This window comes from Poecilia reticulata, linkage group LG3 (genome assembly GCF_000633615.1).
Source record: "Poecilia reticulata strain Guanapo linkage group LG3, Guppy_female_1.0+MT, whole genome shotgun sequence".
Classification (NCBI taxonomy): Eukaryota; Metazoa; Chordata; class Actinopteri; order Cyprinodontiformes; family Poeciliidae; genus Poecilia; species Poecilia reticulata.
The window spans coordinates 12,815,962-12,834,289 of NC_024333.1; the positions used below are offsets into that span (position 1 = coordinate 12,815,962).

At 36.1% G+C, this 18,328-nt stretch overlaps 1 protein-coding gene across 1 annotated transcript in view; it reads left to right on the forward strand.

The window, feature by feature from the left end:
* gpc5a (glypican 5a) overlaps positions 1-8,600 on the forward strand; it is a 130,709-nt gene extending 122,109 nt beyond the window's left edge. The window contains exon 9 of the mRNA XM_008404364.2: positions 6,978-8,600. Coding sequence (XP_008402586.1) covers positions 6,978-7,132 — 155 coding nt within the window. The 3' untranslated portion in view covers positions 7,133-8,600. The remainder of the gene's footprint in view (positions 1-6,977) is intronic.
* Positions 8,601-18,328: the final 9,728 nt, after the last annotated feature.

Below are 18,328 nucleotides of genomic sequence, written 5' to 3' on the forward strand. Positions count from 1 at the left end.
TGGTAGCTCCAAATACATCCCAGTGTTACCAATTGCTTTCAGAAGTGACCTAAAAATAAAGTTCATTAGTGTGTGATTTACTCCCAGTATAAAGGCAGCTGCTTTGTGAAGGCCTCAGAGGTTTGTGGAAGAACATTAGACAACAGCATCAAAAAGACCAGGGAGCTGACAGATATGTGAGACTTTGAGAAACTCAGAGATCACTAATCAGTCCATCATCAGAATATTACAACTACAAACCTACCAAGTTAAGGCCTTCCACCTAAGCTGACAGGTGGGGCAAAGAGAAAAATGACCAAGGTCCCTCCAGTAAATCTGGAGAAGTTGCAGATGTCCAAACATCAGTAGTAGCACTACACCGCACAAATCTGGCCAATATGGAAAAACCACATGGACACGGCAACATGTCAAAAAATGTCAAATGAGAAAATTTAACTTTTTGTTTCATATGTACAACTCTAAAGCTAACATCATACTTCACCCTAAGCACGCACCACCTCTGGAGTAAAACATACTGATGGCGGCATCATGCTTTGAGGATTTCTTTATATATCAGGAAGAGCAGAAATCATATCAAAGTTTATTTGAAAGCTCAATACACGACAATCCTGCGAGAAAACCTCTTGAAGGCTTTAAGAGAGTTGACACTAGAGAGCAGATCTTCACTCTCCTGAAGAACAATGTTCAGCCATTGATACCATGTGAAGCTTTAGATCAAAGTCTTGTTTGATCTGAATACAAGCACTCAGCACACATTTCATATCTTTATTTGTAAAAATGCTGAAAACTATGTATGTGAATTTTGTGATTTATATTGGTCTATTCCTTAATTAACTAAAATGTATTATTTTGTTAAATGAATAATATTTAAAAAAAGGTCAAGGGTGGGAATACTCTGAAACAAAGACTTGGTTTTGGTTTTGTTGGGAAAAGATTGTTAGTCTTGTGCTCAATAAACATAACTATTGAGGATATTGTACTTGTGATGAAAGCATTTTTTATTACCTTTACATTTTAAAGATTTTACTGTTCAGACTTGCAACTAAGAAAATGTGTTGTCTTGAAAAAGCTCTGCAGTCATCCTTTTTCAGCAATGACCAGAGGTGTTTACAAAGAGTACAGTTAACACGAGGGAGAAAACTGGCAAAAGTTAGAGTTGCAACAAGACCTGTCAATTATATTTATTACTCCAAAAATAACGACAGTTTTTTTTACTAAAACTAAAACTGGGACTCATATCAAAAAGAATAGTTTATTAAGTTTACTTTTATGATTATTTTTTTACAGCCATTACTTTTCAAATTCACTGCATTTTTCATTTGTTTGTAATGTTTTTCTTAGATCCATATTTGAACTGTAGAAGCGCTATGTATGTATTGTAGAATAAGTCTACCTACTGTTATCCAATAGACAGTAGGTAGATTGTCTACTTTCTGAAACACAGTGCAAAGACACCTGTATTTCAGAAAATCAAAGCTTTTTGTGGACCTACCAGTGTGTCAGCCTTACAGTCATTCGGCTGTGTTTTTTGCCTTGCATTTCTACAGAATAAGGGTGAAAGTGTTAATAATTATATCCCAAGTACAGCAATGGTAAGCTAGAAAAAAAAAAAAGCTACGAAATAAGAACTGTGTAGTTTTGGTCAAGTAAGCTTTCCATTTGTCTTTGGGTTTTTCTTCACTAAATGGAGGTGGTAATCGGAATGCTCTAATAATGAATCAAAAAAAAAATCCCCGTTGTACAGTGTCTGCTGCTTGTAGCTGCTGTCACAGCCACATTAATCACTACTCATAAAACATCTGCATCTGCAGTAAAATCAACATTTTGGGTGCTTCTGTAATTATATTCAGACAGGGAATTCAGACTGGGGTTGTGGCAATATTACGCTCTAAATGTGCCACTAAATAAGATATTTTATGTTGAATTTACAACAGAAAACTATGGTTTTTCATGCTCCGAATGTGAGACTTGCTTTATCATGTCATTTATTGTGCAGCTTGATTAGTCTACCATTTAATTTATTCAACTGGATCAACAACAAGCAGCAGCTTTTGAAAGAGATGGGTAATGAGCTGACTGTTTCCATGTTGGATAACTCTTCTCAATAATAAAACTCAGTAGTGTATTGGAAAGGAGGGTGTGTTTGGCAAGCAATTTCTAAAACTCATACAGAAACACTGAAAAATAGTGAAAATATATAGTGTATATATTTACACTATATATATAATAGTGTAAATCTACAACAACTTTTTGTGCCACTGCTGTTAGATATTTTTCACGAAGCAGTTAGCATGCTATTGATCATTGTTTGTCCAAGCCATCAAGATCCAGCTTATATTGATTTTTTTTTTTTCCGTTGTAGGGATTCGCTTCCTGACACATGTCTCTCCTCAGCCTGTGGACCTTTTCAAACAGCCTATCCTCTCTGGAGCCAATTTACCAAAACATGTAATTACAGACCAATTTCTCAAATCTTTCATTCTTGGGTCCCCCCCCAAAAAAGGCAAGGTCATTTCAGCTTTTAGTGATTGGAGACCAAATTCACCATTTAATGAGTCATATCAAGAAATGTGCTACCTCTGCTGGGTTATTATATTGAGGATGTAGTTGTTCTTTTAGAGAGGTAATATATTCCTTCGTCTGGACCTTCATTATGATCTATAAAGTCAACCCACTTAGAGCCAGAACAGTCTGCATTGATGGCTGTGTATAATAATAGCTGCAGTGCAAAGTCAATACAGTGTGTGTGTGTGTGTGTGTGTGTGCGTGTGCGTGTGTGTCAGAGAGCTATTAAGTAACATGTATTTGTTTGTAATCAAGTATGTGCCTGCCAAATGAGAATGGCTGCATTTGTTACATGTTATTTTGAGAAATTAGTTCATGAGTTTAAAGATTATTTTTCACACAACTGGGTGTTACATTGCAGAAATATTACTTATTTTTTTGAACATCTTCAGTTTTTATTTCTAACAACTGTACCTTTGTAGGTTGTACCCTTTGTTATTATAGCTACTGTATGCTAATATATAATGTAACATGATTTAAAATTGCCTACTTTTTGTTTACCCTATATTACCTAATCCCTACTGTGGTGGTTGCATTGTTTCACTATGGATTATGTCACAGCAATTTCTATGAAAATACATAGAGACGTTCAGATAAAACCATTTCTGATCTGAGCCCACTCAGTTCAGAAATGGTGTCCAAACACATAATCGTAAGGGTTTTGGTGTCATCATGGTTGCAACTATCTGAATGTGGTCACAATAAGACAGATTAAAAGAGAAACCACAAATGCTAAACATGGACTGTTGATGAATTGATAAATAAGTCTCAGCTGTGAATAATTCTGAGATCTGTATCTGCCTTCGCTTTCAACACAGCACTTTCTAATCTAAAATGAATGATTCTAATACCTCACACCTGTCATACCGTTTTTCCTCTACCTTGGGTTACAGTGATGTTGGAAGATATGCGGCTAGCTTCAGCATCATCTTCCTATGTCTGCAGCATGCACAGTTTCATCTCCCACTGAACCAGCCTGTCACACATTATATTGGATGTGTTGCATGAGCCTTTCTACTCTGAGATGCCACATATGTGCAGCTGGTGCAAGTGGAAATGTCTGACTAAGAATTAATGACCTACACATAAGAACATTAAGCCCTGACTAGCAGCAGAGTGACCTGACCCCAGCTAATAACTGGGGGCAAAATATGCAGGCTATACATTTTTTTTAAACTCCCAACATACAAGGAAAAATTAACCTTGTGTGGATTTGCATGTTTCCATTTGCCTGTCACTTTGCTGCTGTTACACCTATTCTATTCTATTCTATTCTATTCTATTCTATTCTATTCTATTCTATTCTATTCTATTCTATTCTAAATTAAGAGGTCATGCTCATGGGTTTGGTTGAGGTTCACACAAACTGCCAAGCAGTTAAAATAAGAGTATTCTCTGTGAGTTGCATAGTTTATTCATCATAACAGATACTCAGCCATTCTGTCTAGAGCTCGTTGCTGCATTATAAACATTGTATCTTCAGTAAGAGGAGCCTAGTGAAGGCTACAGTTCAGTGCTTTTGTGTAAAACCTGTCAGTGAGCTGTATGCTATCATTGGAGCTCTGTGGTATGCAATCAATAGGCAGTTGACTAGACAACATGATCATCTGCTTTCACAACAGGTACCAATCTTTCTAAATAAGTAATACATGCAGAAATGACACATTGGATCTGGTGAGAAATGTGTCATTGTGTGTGTTTTTGCTGGACTTGGCACTTTACAAATATTTGTTTGACATCATGTAAATTACATAATCACTGGATTAGATTACAGCATATATTTAGGTTTGTTGTTTGTCTTTTCAAAATCATGTAACTGCTTTGGATCCCACTCTGGGTAAAAAGAATTACGCTCCATTTGTGCCACACCATAAAAAGTGGAATTGAATCCATAGAGTACAAATGGCATCTACAGCTGGTCTTATTTTTCTGCCACTGAGATAAACTTTGATAGGAGAGCTGGAAGGGCGTGGGTGAGACTAATTCAGCCCATGACAGACTTATGACCCTTGGGCCTAAGCGAGAAACTCCAGAATCCTTGAGCAGCTGGTCATCTATTTGGGTTCAACCTCACTCCTTCCCCCAGGGGAAGAAATTCACAATGAAGACTGAGGCTTCATCAGCAGGGTTAAAGAGGATGCTCTATTTCACACAGCAGGATACACAGAATTTCTCCCCTCCAGCCCTAAAGGCCTCCAAAGACATGTAAACAACAAGATGGATGTTGACTGCTGGTGTGGTGCAGCTGTCTAACTTGATGTCTGCTTAGGTTTAATTTTAAAGACATAAAGATGGGGAGGTGTTTGAATTCATGGCCAGGTAATCCGGGGAATACATTTCAAAAGTAAAAGGGAAAAAAAAGAGTAAATTGGTTACTGTTTATGTTTAAGGCTTCCTGATCCATTTTCCTATGTCACAATAAATCTGTGTATTGAATTGTTTTATTGATTGCAGTTCTCTAACATTAGAACCGGAGGCGATATTGATGCATTACTTTTAAATGTTTATATGGAAACCAGTCATGATGGCTTGACGCTGACTTTTACTCCGTTAGCTTAAGAAAAACAAGCAGGTGGATTCTACACACAGAAAAAAAAAGACAACAAATGCTCCATCTCATGAACTACTTTCATGACTCTAGTTTGTGAGGCTATTGAATGGGCTTTAACACTTTTAACACCTTGCCATAAACACTCTGTGTCTGTTGACACAAAGATGCTCCCAGGATGCTCTCTGCTGCATCTCCGGGGGACGAGATGGAGGATGAAGGTGCCCTGTGGTTGCATCAGCTCGCTATTTATAGGGTAGTGGAAAATTAACAGACTCCCCTAATGGTTTAACAGGGGCGCTAATGTATTGCAGCTGCAAAAGATGTATGAGGCATTATTGCTGCAGTTGTAATTAAGAGGGAAATGAAAAACATAACATATCCAGCATAAGTTGCTCCATCAAACGCTACATAAATTCCTTGTGTGGGATTTGATAGAACATATAATGCCGTCTTCACTCAAATTTTAACCTTGACCTTGAATGCTTTCACAAGTCACTTAGGGTTGTCTCAATTTTCTGACAATTTTGTTGGGGTGAAGTAAAGTTGCAAGGGTGAAACATCCATTTTGCCAGGAAATGAATTAAATTTTGTTTTAAAAAAGAAGAGATGGTCTTGGTCTGCAGTATATTGCAACATGGTTAGGTAAATTTTGTTTTTTTTATATATAACTTAGTTTTAGGAAATTGGACTGGAGACAGAAAATCGAAAGAAGGAAAAAGAAAATCGAGTGACAGTACATCACAAGGAAACACAGAGACACACAGGATAAACAACAACACACACGCATTCACTCACACTCCTGAGAGAAATGTAGAGTAGCCTATTAACCTAATATTCATATTTGTGGACAGTTTGAGAAAGCCGCATATGCATGGGGAGAGCATATAAAGAAAAACTTAACAACTGTGCCACTATCCAGCCTAAACTGAAACAAATGGATGTAGTTAAGTAGCAAAATCATTTTTTTTACCCAGACAATCATTTTAGGATGCTTGGCCATGTCTACTCCTCTTCTCTGAGGTTCATTACAAACTGCACAATATCAACAAACTGTTGTTATTATGGGTGGAGCGGTGTGGTCTGGCTGCCCGACACAATTCCCATTGGTTAACTTTTATTTACAAAGCATTACTCAGACTTCTGCTGGCCTTTGTCTGTACTGGAATTGCACTGAGAAATATTGACTCCTATATTTTTTGCTCACAAAACTTGCTGCTGCTTTCTGTCCCATTTGCTCTGACTGAGTTGGGTAAGAAGGCTGTTGTTCACTCTGCTTCCTTATCCTGGAACTCGCTACAGAAAATGTTGAAATTAACTGTATAAATCTCACCGACTTCTTTTTACCTCCAAACTAAACGTTCTCCAGCCTGATTTAATAACATGTGCCTATTTTTTCTTAAATAACGTTATTTTCTTTCAATGCAATTTTTTCCTGCTTACATAAAGGTTAATTGAAAAAACAAACAGTATTTGACATGACTTAATTAAAATATGCTTCCAGAGCATGAACATAGTAGTAGTTAGCAATAGTTTTAAAAAGGAGCTACTTCTCCAGCTGGTGCAGTGGTAACCCTAAAAAGTTCTTATGTTCTATTTTTTCTTGATTATTTTTGTATTTTCGTGTTTTAGGAGGAAACCCAATTTTTATACATCTGAACAAAATCTCACAGAGAAGAAAAGAAAGACTTTCAAAGATGGACTCAAAGATAGACTCTATTTCTTTATGATGTCTGTTGGCATGTACAAAATGTAAAATAAACCGTCCTTGTCCTTCTAACATGTAAAATTGCAATGCATCCAAATGTCATGCTGTTAATGAGCATCCTTCAAACTGTAATTTCCATCTCTTCTCTCTCTGCAGTGAGTCCAGATGTGACCAGTGATTACAAACATCATCATTATCATCATCCACCTGCCAAGGACTCAGAAATAGATGGCAAATCTCACAGCCTCAGACTGACTGGAGCCATCTGGGTCCTAGTATTGCCTTGCTTACATATGATCTCGGACTTGTAACAGCTGCGTTTTTGCTCCATTAAACATTAAATTTAGATGTTAAGCTTATTTACCCCAAGATGAGGAAGCCAGTGGACGTCATTATGACAATATAATAATGACTTGGACAGAACTTTTCCTGGGCAAAGTGTGAAACTGCACATTGTGGCTTGAAAATACCAGTTATTTTTGATAAGGTAATAGTCAAATAATGACTTATTTATAATGAGAAAGATAAGACAATAGCAATGCTGTAAATGTTTGGTCTGAAATGAACTGTATTACTGTACATTTAGTAAATACTCTGTAAATATCTATGCATCATTGTACTACTGCAAAGTGCAGTACTTCTCAGTACAGTACAGATTGTTTTTTTAAAAATCTGTTAAACCTGCAGTTGCAATATTTGTATATGGTGAAATTGAGTTTTTATAAAAAGGCTGTTAAAACAATTACTCTGTATTAAAACTGGCACTTTTTTATGCAAATGCATAAAAACACGCTAAACTATGAGGTATGTATGAAATGCCTTTTTTTCCCTTTTATACTGCTGAAAATCAAAATTAAGTTATGCTTTATGACTTAGTCAAGCAACTGTGCAGTAATACAACTGCAAGGGTGAAAACTGCTGAAGAGTGGACAGGTGGAGACAGGGTGCATGTGGGAGAATTCATACCCCTTTCTTCTTTAGAAATAGATTAGTTTCCTCAGGAGTCTATTATCATCTTTCAAACTCAATCCAACGGTGTCTTCATGGGCCTGGATGGGGGCTGATAGCTGCAGGAGCCAGGAGTGAGGAAAAATTTGATTGCTTCAACTTGCTTCCTGACTGCATAATGCTGGCGTGTTGCTAACAGATTTCTGTGCCGATAAATGTAAAAGAAAACTTGTTTCATGTTTTCCATGCATGTCTGGTCAATGACTGGGAGAGAAAAGCACTTGATGGTAGTAAAAAAAGTGTATTTTTAATGGTTCAGAAGTGAGCAACGTTCAAACGAAATTAGAAGCTTTATTTTTACTTATATACAAAAAATATATTTGAAGAAGCATGTCACACATTTAAGGCCTTTTTGTTCTTTAAATTTTGTTTATATATCTATTGTTTTTTCATGACATTTTAAGATAATGTACAAAATACAGATGATATGTTAATCATCCTCTCTCCAATGATTCTCTTTTGGTTGGATTGAGATGTGGCTTCAGTCAAATGTTTCTTTCTGTGTATTTTCTATTGAACACTGTTTGAATCTGTTGTCAGAATTTGCTTCGCTGTTGGACTGCTACAGATATCTCAGCTAAAATCCGTGTATCATCGTTTCAATGGGACAGAAACACATAATGGATATTTTTAAAAGCGTAAAGAAGACAAAGATTCCAGATGAGTTAAAGATGAGAAGTCTGCCATGTAGAACAGGACCAAAACAAATAGCAACAAGTGTTAGTGAAATGATGTTTGTCTCAACAGGACATGAGTAAAGGATTGCACTTCCGTCTCCAGCATCTTTCTTTTTGGCCGTCAGGATGACAACAAATGGATTTAAGAACAATTTCTTCTTATGGTTTCAATTTAAAAATTGAAACTCTTGTTTTTGAAGAATAAGAGCTGAGCTTATGCCAAATTAGGTCTAAGATCTGTCTTTTGAATTTAGGCTTGTGTCCCCTGATGATCCCCAAAGCCCTGAGACAGTCAAAGAAAATCTTCATTTAAAACCCACAATGATTTTCCAGGTGTTTAAAGGTTGTTGTTTCAGTCCTTGGAGACCAACTTTAACATGATTGTTTTCATCTTTCAATTGCATTTGTTAAGGTATTCTTATAAACTTCATCAATACAGTAATGGTGCAGAAAAAGAAAAAAAAAAACTTAAACCTCTAGTGCTTTGGTATAAAACTAAGGTTTGGACCTGAAGTCCTGTTGAAGGGCGCAACCTTCTTCCACCTGAATCAGATAAAAAGCTTGATACCAGGCCTCTGCTCAAATTGACATAAGCTGATGAGGTGATTCAGACTTTTAATGGAGTTGAAGCATTAAACCCCTAATCTTGGGTTTTAGGAGCCACTTAATAAGTTGGAAATAATTTCAATTTTCTTAATCTTTGTTCAGTAAATATTGACAGGGAAACATCTGTCATGTTGTTTTCATTAAACATCATGTAGGATTTAAATATTTTAAAACAATCTAAGCATAAATTATACATGAAAACTCTACAGATGATGTGTTTTTCTTCTGCTATAACTGTATCATATCTGACATTAAGAAAATAATTGAGAAAATATTTGTAAGTCATACAAGTGCCAAGGTCCAATAAAACTGCTTTTGATGAAAAATTATTTCCTGACAGTCATGTACTAAAAAAAGTAAAGTGTAGATAAATAACAGCAAATAAACAAATCTGAAGGATAAAGTGAAGCTGCAATATGTAACTATGATAAAAATATGTTTTTACATATTTGTTTAAACTGTCACTATGATGTAGAAGTACAGAATGTGATAGTCTGTGAAGAGATCAAGTTCCTCCTGCCATCTGCAGAAATCCAGTGCTCCTCATCAGAAACAACCAGTCATTCTGGAGGACAGTATTAATGCTGTCAATCGACTTCATGTACATGCTGCTCAATGAGCTGATAGCAGAGAAACAACTGACCTTTACAGGAAAACTGTTTATCTGCTGTCATCAGGGGCCATGCTAACTAGCCTAAACATTTAAAGCAGGCTGTGCTATTGGGAAGAAGCTGAAGCATAGCATAGGGCAAGGTAAGAGCAGCTTAAACACCAGCATGACTGACAGCGCTAAGACTTTCCTCCTTGCTCTGATTGTATTTCTGTGTTTAGCACTGGGAGAAGACAGAGGAGCTCATTTTTTTCACAGATTGTCCCACTCATAATATATTGTCATGACAGTTTAAAAAAAAATAATAATAAAAAAACAAATTTTTTTTGTAGAAGTTACATTCTACAGCTGATCCACAGATTAATGAATAATTGTCACTTTAACATTAATCTTTTTTCAACTACATGTTTTGCTTGATTGCATTTTTAAAGCAAAAACTTCTATGCATCTGTACGTAATAATTATTTTCAAACCCTTTTTTACCTATTGAGGAGTTCAGGGAGAAGCAAAGCAGTCAAAAGTTGTTGTGCTACCTGTTGTGCCAATTACCATGTCAGTGCTCATTCGTATGACTTGCTTTGCCTTTTCTCTTTTTATCTGCTTCTTTTCTCATCAAATGAAATTCCCAAATGGTGATATTCACTTGTTAAGAATCTTAAATTAAGAGTGTTACTTGTGGAAAAGTCACAGCTTCTCCCCAAAACCAATTATATCACAAGTTTCCACCCTCACAGTCGGCAGCATTATACTTTGAACAACCATGGTAATGACACCTCTAAAGAACAGTGTCAAGTCTCCGCTGACACCCTGTAGACTCAGAGACAAAGGTTTTCAGAGGCTAAATATAGATCTGAGGTTGTAGTGTTTCTTTTGTACCTAAAGTAAAGAAGATTATTACAGTTTGATTTATTTTTTGATTTTTATCGCTGCATTGTAAGAGGAGCTAAGAAGGATAAAAAAATTTTTGTCACATTAATTATACTGCACCCAGAAAGAGTTGCCCTCCACCCAAACATGTCAAATTATCCATGAGCAGATATTTACTTTGTCAAAAAATACTATAAAGAATTACAAAGATGTTCTGTATAAAAAGGCTTTTGTCACAACTTAAGCTGCACTTGTAGAACTCAATCTAGCATGTACTAAATCAAGAATTGTCTTTATTTGCATTAATTAGAACCATTGAGTGCTATCAATAAGACCAATTATCCGCCTGCCTAATTGGTCTGATTGTTACAAACTTTAAAGAAACAATACTTGCTTTGTTGTGAGTTAGATAAGCATTGACTTCTAATTTTAGTTATTTAGCCAGAAAATAGAGAACATTTCTCAAAATCCTGCTAGTTCCTATAGGATTTAACATTATTTTTGGAACAAAAAAATAATTTTTTATACTTAGAGTTAAAGTGCAAGGTAACTTAAGGTTTCCTTTATTTAAATCTACTACAATGAACATATGTGACCGAGACTGTTTTTTTAGCCAGTGTTTTTTTTTCTTCATAAACAGGTTCAACTGATTTAATAACAGATCTTATTATTTATTATGTATAATTGTATATGATTACATATATGACTCCAAAAGTTCTACTTATGAGTAGCAAAGGTGATGTAAAGAAAAAAAATCTGTTTTTATCCTCTTTGTAAAGATAGCTGTCTATTGTTTGAGTGATTTGAACCATACTGTGCCCTCATGCCGACACTTAAATCTGTGATCACACGCTTTAGTGAGCAGTCATGACCAGAGGGAAGAGCTGAATGAAAGACAGGGTGGGAAAAAAAAGAGATCTGTGATTAAACAGCTCAACTGACTGAGCAGTCTACTGATAGCCAATGTCTACATATTGAATTTGACCAACTTTCGTGGTAACTTACAAATAAAACATTTGATAAAATCCACTTGATAAAAAGCAAAGAAGTAAAATCAGGTTTCGGGTTATTTAACATGATCGATGAGGTGTGTGCTTTTACATTCTACATCATTTAACATGGAACCCGTCTCACAGTAGGAGGCAATGCCAGCAGTCGTTGAGTTGTTCAGGTAGTGAGGGTAGGAATATTTTCACAGATGGATTACCAACCAAGAAGCCTATAGACCTAAATCCTATCTCAGTTGTGTCAATGTGGAAGGAGAATTATTTGATACAAATAATTGGTTTGGGTGACTTAAGCATTTTTAAATATTAAAGTGAACATTGGCACATTTTTATTTCTCTTCATATAAGTAAAATCACAGTTAAGTATTGGTTATGTGACAAGCAACAGATTTGTTTTTCCTTTGGAAAATATCTGTTTTCGGGGTAACGTTGTCAAGAACATGTGAAAAGCAGTTAAGCAGTGACATTAGTTCAACTGTTTATGGAGTGATTTAAATATATATTTACATCTTTGAATCTTATTACAGTAAATGTTATAATTTTTGTGCTCAGATTGCTATGAGCTTTGAGTCTTTTATCTCTGCGTGCTGAGAAAAGACTCTTGAGACCTTCAAAGAAGAATTGCGCTGAGCACAGCTTAAATGTATACAAAGATTCATTTTATTTTCCCACTAAGGTTTCTGTGTCACTAAAGACGATTAATGTGACCTTGACAATAGCTAACGTTTAGCCTCAATTCATATAGGACCTTTAATCATCGCAGTGCAGGCACAGACAACACACAGTTTTGTTTTTAATTCTGTTTCTGGCAAAGACCTTAGTTTAATAAAAAAAAATCTGAACATAGAGTTTGTCAAAGAAATTTGTTGCACAAAACAAAAATCCCACTCGCATCAGAGGAATCAATGTTGTACAATACATTTTAAATAAGCCTTTCTGAATGCCTTTTTGAATTATTCAAATGCTAAGTTTAAAATAAAACATCAATAATCATTTATTTGTCCACTTTTGTTCAAGTTGTTAACTCTGGGCCTTTGTAGTATAAACCCCTAGAACGGTATCCACATGGATTTTTAATTTGAAGCCAACAGGAGGTTCACATTTTCACCCAGCGATCACTTTAGTACTTAAACATTATACCCTTTGGGTTGAGTCCATTTTCTAACCCTAAATGCTTAATTATAGCACTTTTTCAGAGGGGATCAGGAATCAATCCCCAGATGTTTTTATGCTATATTAACATGATAGCATCACAAACTTGTAGCAGAAAATGGACAACATCTTCTCAATGTACTTTACCACTCAATACCATTTCAAACCCACTGAAGATTTTCTCACTTTATCATGTTCCAACCACAAATGTCTCAGCATTCTTATGAATTTTATGTTATAAATCACCATAAAGCAGCACATACATGCAAATCTGAAAGAAATATTTTTTGAAATAATTATTTCAAATAATTATTAAAGTTCCATGTGCAGTCATGGGACTTCAAAATTCATCTGTGAAAGCATCAGAGCACTGGTGGAAATGTTACAGCACCACGGAGACTAAGGAACCCACCAGATAGACAGGGTTGGCTACAAAACAAAATCCCATGCTTTAGGCATTTGACAGCACATTGTTCAGTCCATCACCTGGATGGAAAGAGTATACTACCTACCAACACATGACTGTTCATCTGTAAGCTGTCAAACTGTCAACAAGCCAACAGATCCTACGTAACTCTAGAAGAGCGGTAAAGATGCGCAGCTGAGGTGGGAAAATTTATTGACATGGCAGCTGTTAGTTGAGTAATCTGCACACTTTGGTTTGATGGAAGTTTGAAAAATACAGGAAGTACCATTTGCAGGCTGCCACAAGCCATGAAAGAAAAAAATGATAAAAGGTGCTCTGGTCAGATGATACCACAATCAAACGTGCAAAACGCTTTGTGTGGGAGATGATTAAAACACATTACTGAGCAAAGCACCACCGCAGAGACCTGCGGCGGTGGCAGCATCACAGCAATGACTGTCTCCTGCAGAAGAACGAAAGATGGTCAGAGTTGATGAGAAGATGTATGGAACAAAAAAACAAAACAAAACACTGAGACCGGGGTATGACAGTACTCAAAATGGCAAAGCAACTTTAAAATAGGAAATATTGAAAATATTGCTCTAACATAACATCATATTAGGTATTTAAGTTATTTGTATGAAAGCAAACTGTGAAAACACAAAGACAGACATTATATGTATGTAAAAACTACATATTACACTCATCAGATATTCATTTGGAACAAAGGCTTTCACATTAGGTGTTAGGCTTTTCTAAGGGACTGTGCTCACTTTTTTCACACTACTCTGCTGGTGCTAAGCAACTTCTCTGCATTAATTAATAAATTATACTAATATGTGGGAGATTGTCATCATGTAAAGCTGCTATAAAGTGAAATTGAAATCAGACTGAATCCTAACTGCTCTTATTTGAACTGTAATGACAATTTGCTTTATTTCCACATCCCAGTCACTTTAGTGTGGATAAATACTGGTACAAGTTCTAGACGGTGTGTTTATTTATGCTTGCGTGAGGAAGACACGACTCATAAAATTACAGGCTTTAGTTCGAAGCTTTGATCTGTTTCATCACTTCCAGGGTTTGTCGATGTGCAGTTTGCAGTGCTCTGTGAACTCTAACGTAAATCCCTCCCACACTCATCCACCTACCGACGACAAATGAGAGCATAAAAATTACCACTGTTACAAAGCAAAGCGTGTTCCTGTAGATCCAGTGCAAACAAGTGGAGTTCATGTCAAGTGCTGCTGTCGACCTGCCAAGGTTAGAAACATTCAAGCGCATTATTTCTGACCAGAGGTTCATGTTACTGAACACTACAGCTCAAATCCAATACCAAGGTTAAAGCCTTACCTTTATTTATGCATGTGCTTCATTTTTTTCATAATTGATTTTAGTTCACAGACATAAAGAGGGCAGCTGACATCGTTCAGCTTGAAACTGATCCACCCCACTGCTCTGTTTCCGTGCTTCTTTACTATTTTATTTCACAAATAATAATAGTAAATGAAAACTTAACGCAACTCATTACCCACAATCCTCCCCTCATGGAGAAAGAATCCCAGTTTTACCCAAGCTCTATTTTGCTGGAATCATGTTATTTTTCTTTCTGGCCAGGGAGTAAACAGTCTCATCAATATAGTGTTTTCTGCTGTCTTGCCACCTACTGCTTCCAGATTATCAGACAGGACTAGAGCACAGGTTTTACAATAAATCACCTCATCCCCTGCATCCCTCCTTCACTCTTCATTGTTTCTATGTTCTTAGATTTACTGTTTAAAATCCTATTCTCCTGGAAAAGTATGTTAAAATGATCTCTTCTGTATTTTGCTATCTTAGTCGTTTCAGGAAACGTAGAAAATATAGATGCTTCAATATGCAAATAACCAGATAAAAAGCCATAATCTAAATTATGTAGCAGTGAAATCTACCTCACCTGTCACATTACCAGCCATACTGTTTGTGTCTACCACATTGACCTGAAACCATAATTAATTTTTCAGCTGCATGGTGGATTTTCTCTCTGAAAACTAAAGATCTAGCTTCGGGTGTGAGAACAAGTGACAACAAATAGGACTGAAATATGCATGTGCTTGCCTGAGTTTTGCAGATGATATTTGATGTACTGCTGAGGTGTCAAGTGATCCTGCTGTTTGATAAAAAAAAAAAAAAAGAGTCAGAGAAGTTAAAGGCTTGCTTAGCAACAGATTTTTTAAATAGTGACCAGATTGGAAATTCATCAGTAGCTGCACATAGTAGGTTAGAGGTGAGTTTAGAAAATGAATGATTTTGTGGTGCTGGGTACCTCACTCGGTATAGCAGGTGTTACCTTGTGTGTTGTCTGGAAGGGTTCACCACTAAACATTAAAGCATTGCTGTGGGGTGATGCACACAATAGATTGATAATTTAGCATGGATTTGATTCAATAGTTTGCTATTATTTTTTTCAGGAGAAGATTTCCATTTTATATCTTGACCTATTTAAAACTGCTCCCTAAAAACATGACTTTGACTACAAAGAACCTCCCCAGCTCTCCACATGTGCAGTGACCCATTTGCTAAGGAAGTCAACCTTCAAAATTTCACATTTTCAGATCACATAAGTCATGGTACTCACCCATATTCCACCACCGATGGTTCTGTCTTTCTGATCAAAGCTTCTTTTTTTTTCATCATAGTTCTCCTGTGCATGGTGGATCCAGGGCAGCTGTACTGCCAGCTCAATTTCTGGTACAAGTCAATCTTTAATTTATGCCTCTTAATTAGACAGCAAAAGAGCATTTTACCCAGATAAGATGACATCTTGCAGATCAAGGTTTTGGCTTAAACTTTTATCTCAACTTAGCAGCTGCACACTAAATTTCTTAGTTTTAAATGTTATTGTAATTTAACTAAATTATTGTAATTTAGTTCTGTACTTGAGTACAGAACTAAATTACAATAACATTTTAAACTAAGAAATTTAGTGTATAACATATAAAAACATATAAAAAGCGCTTGAGTGCTTTTTATATGTTTTTTTAATATGCTCCATCTAGTAATCAATAGTTACATTTTATAGTTACTGGTTTCTTACTCCTTGATTTTTTTTAGCTCTTGGTTCACATTCTGCAGTATTTGTGCTTCAGAGTAGGTTTGTACATCTGAAATTGTTTTCTTCTGTACCAGTAGCTTCCCTCAGTGTCTCAGTTGCCTACACACTCAAGTTGTCTCCCATTTCCTCGCTGACTTTCCTGTCTGGTTTTCCAATAATCAAGCTGTCCAGTATAAATGCCATTTGGCTTTCTCGTGTCAGATCATCCCATTTTTGTCACCAGCTGTGAAATGTGCATAGATGACCTCACTCTAGCTTGGGAGCAATCAGTCTGGAACAGTGCACAGTGGTATAGCTTGTACACATCATATTTTATATTCCTAACTGTTTATAGTATCTATATACTGTATATATATAGATATAGACACTACTTTGAGAATAGAACAGCACACTATTCCTCACAGATATTTAATAACATAAACTCTATTCAGAGCTAAGAAAGGAACAATGACAAATGATTACCTGTTGTCTGATAAGCCGTTTTGAGAGAAATTTTAGAATAAACATGTAAAAACTGAGAATCATGATTATGTAAAGAAACAAAAACATACAGATGTGTGCAAAGTATGGGAATTAACAAAACAAACTTTGACATTGTCCCATTGATTTAGGTGCTAAATCTGCTTCTAAATAATGGCTTAATGACATTTGCAGTAAGAATTTCCAACTTAACCAATATGCTTGGACCGGTCCTACAAAATGTTGGATCCACCATAGGAATGCACATATAAAATGGATTCCAACGGGTTTTGGTGTTCTTAAGCTTTTAAAGGGATCATAGCATTTTCATTCTCATCGAATGGAAATTACTTTGAAATTATTAGTTTAATTTGTGACCACATAGTGATTTCAGGTAATAATATATTTCTCAGTGACCAGACGACATTGTTTAGTGCTTAATGAATGACTTGAATGCTGATACTTACTAAATACTAGTTGCTGATCAGTTGCCCCACTGAGCCCTGAGGCAGAATTTCATGCAACGTGTGATATTTTGAGGGCGCCTGAGGCCTTGAATGAAATATTTCTTCTAAAACTTTTAAACTTCAGAAAAATTGCAGATGGTAAGATATAGCTACGAAGCAGAATGTACATTTTATAAACACTCATTCACTGCATTGTGTCTGTTATCATGTTAACCCGTTGATTCTACTGTGTTTTTGTGCATGAGATACCTAGCAGAACCAGATACACACTGGCCCCTTAAATATATTTTAAGGATGACAAATCGTTGGTGGTTTCAGAGTTAAGCTGCGGTTTCTATTGTCATTTGAAGAATGAGACAAAGCTTTTGGCTTTGCATCAATGTGGCTCTGACCTGGCAGTGTGTTTACAGATTATCCACCATAGTGACAAGCATATCATCCACTACTTTGGCTTTCTTCATTCCTCTTTTTTGAGTAAGCAATAGGTCGGAGAGGATAAAACCGTTTTCTTCCTCTTCTCTGATGGATGCTAATGCACAGACTGTCAGTACAGAGGTGGCAAAGCCCTAAGGGAGGGTTTGCACTGAACTATTTCTTGTCTGTGAAAAGATCAGGGAGGGTAATCTCCGACTCTGCTATCCAGGACTGCTCTGCTGTGTAAATTCACTCTTTATCCTAAATCCAAAGAGAGCAAGAGAGACGGAAAAACGATCTGTAATGTGTGAAGGTGGAAAAAAAGAAACAGAAGTGTGTTTGTACATGGTTGGGAAATAGCACGGCTTTTGACTTAAACCCGAATGTTTTTCAGGTGAGTGTATACAGACTGACAGAAAAATATTTCAGAGATAATTATGCTACATATTATTTTTATATCTTACTGAAGATGAAGTGCAGTTATTCATGTCACTCTGGATTAGTATATCTTTATTAGATCTGCAATGAATGAAAGTTATGGACACACACACACACACGCACACAGCAACAGACACACTTTATTTATGTCTTATTATACAGCACTGGGTTAAACCCATTTAATTGCTCAAGCCTTGTGGGAAAGAAAATTGAAATCCAAGGTTTAATTTCATAGGTCTCTATTTTCAAGGGATTTTGTTTCACCGTCTCTAAAGCCCTTGCACTATTACTTGTCATATAAA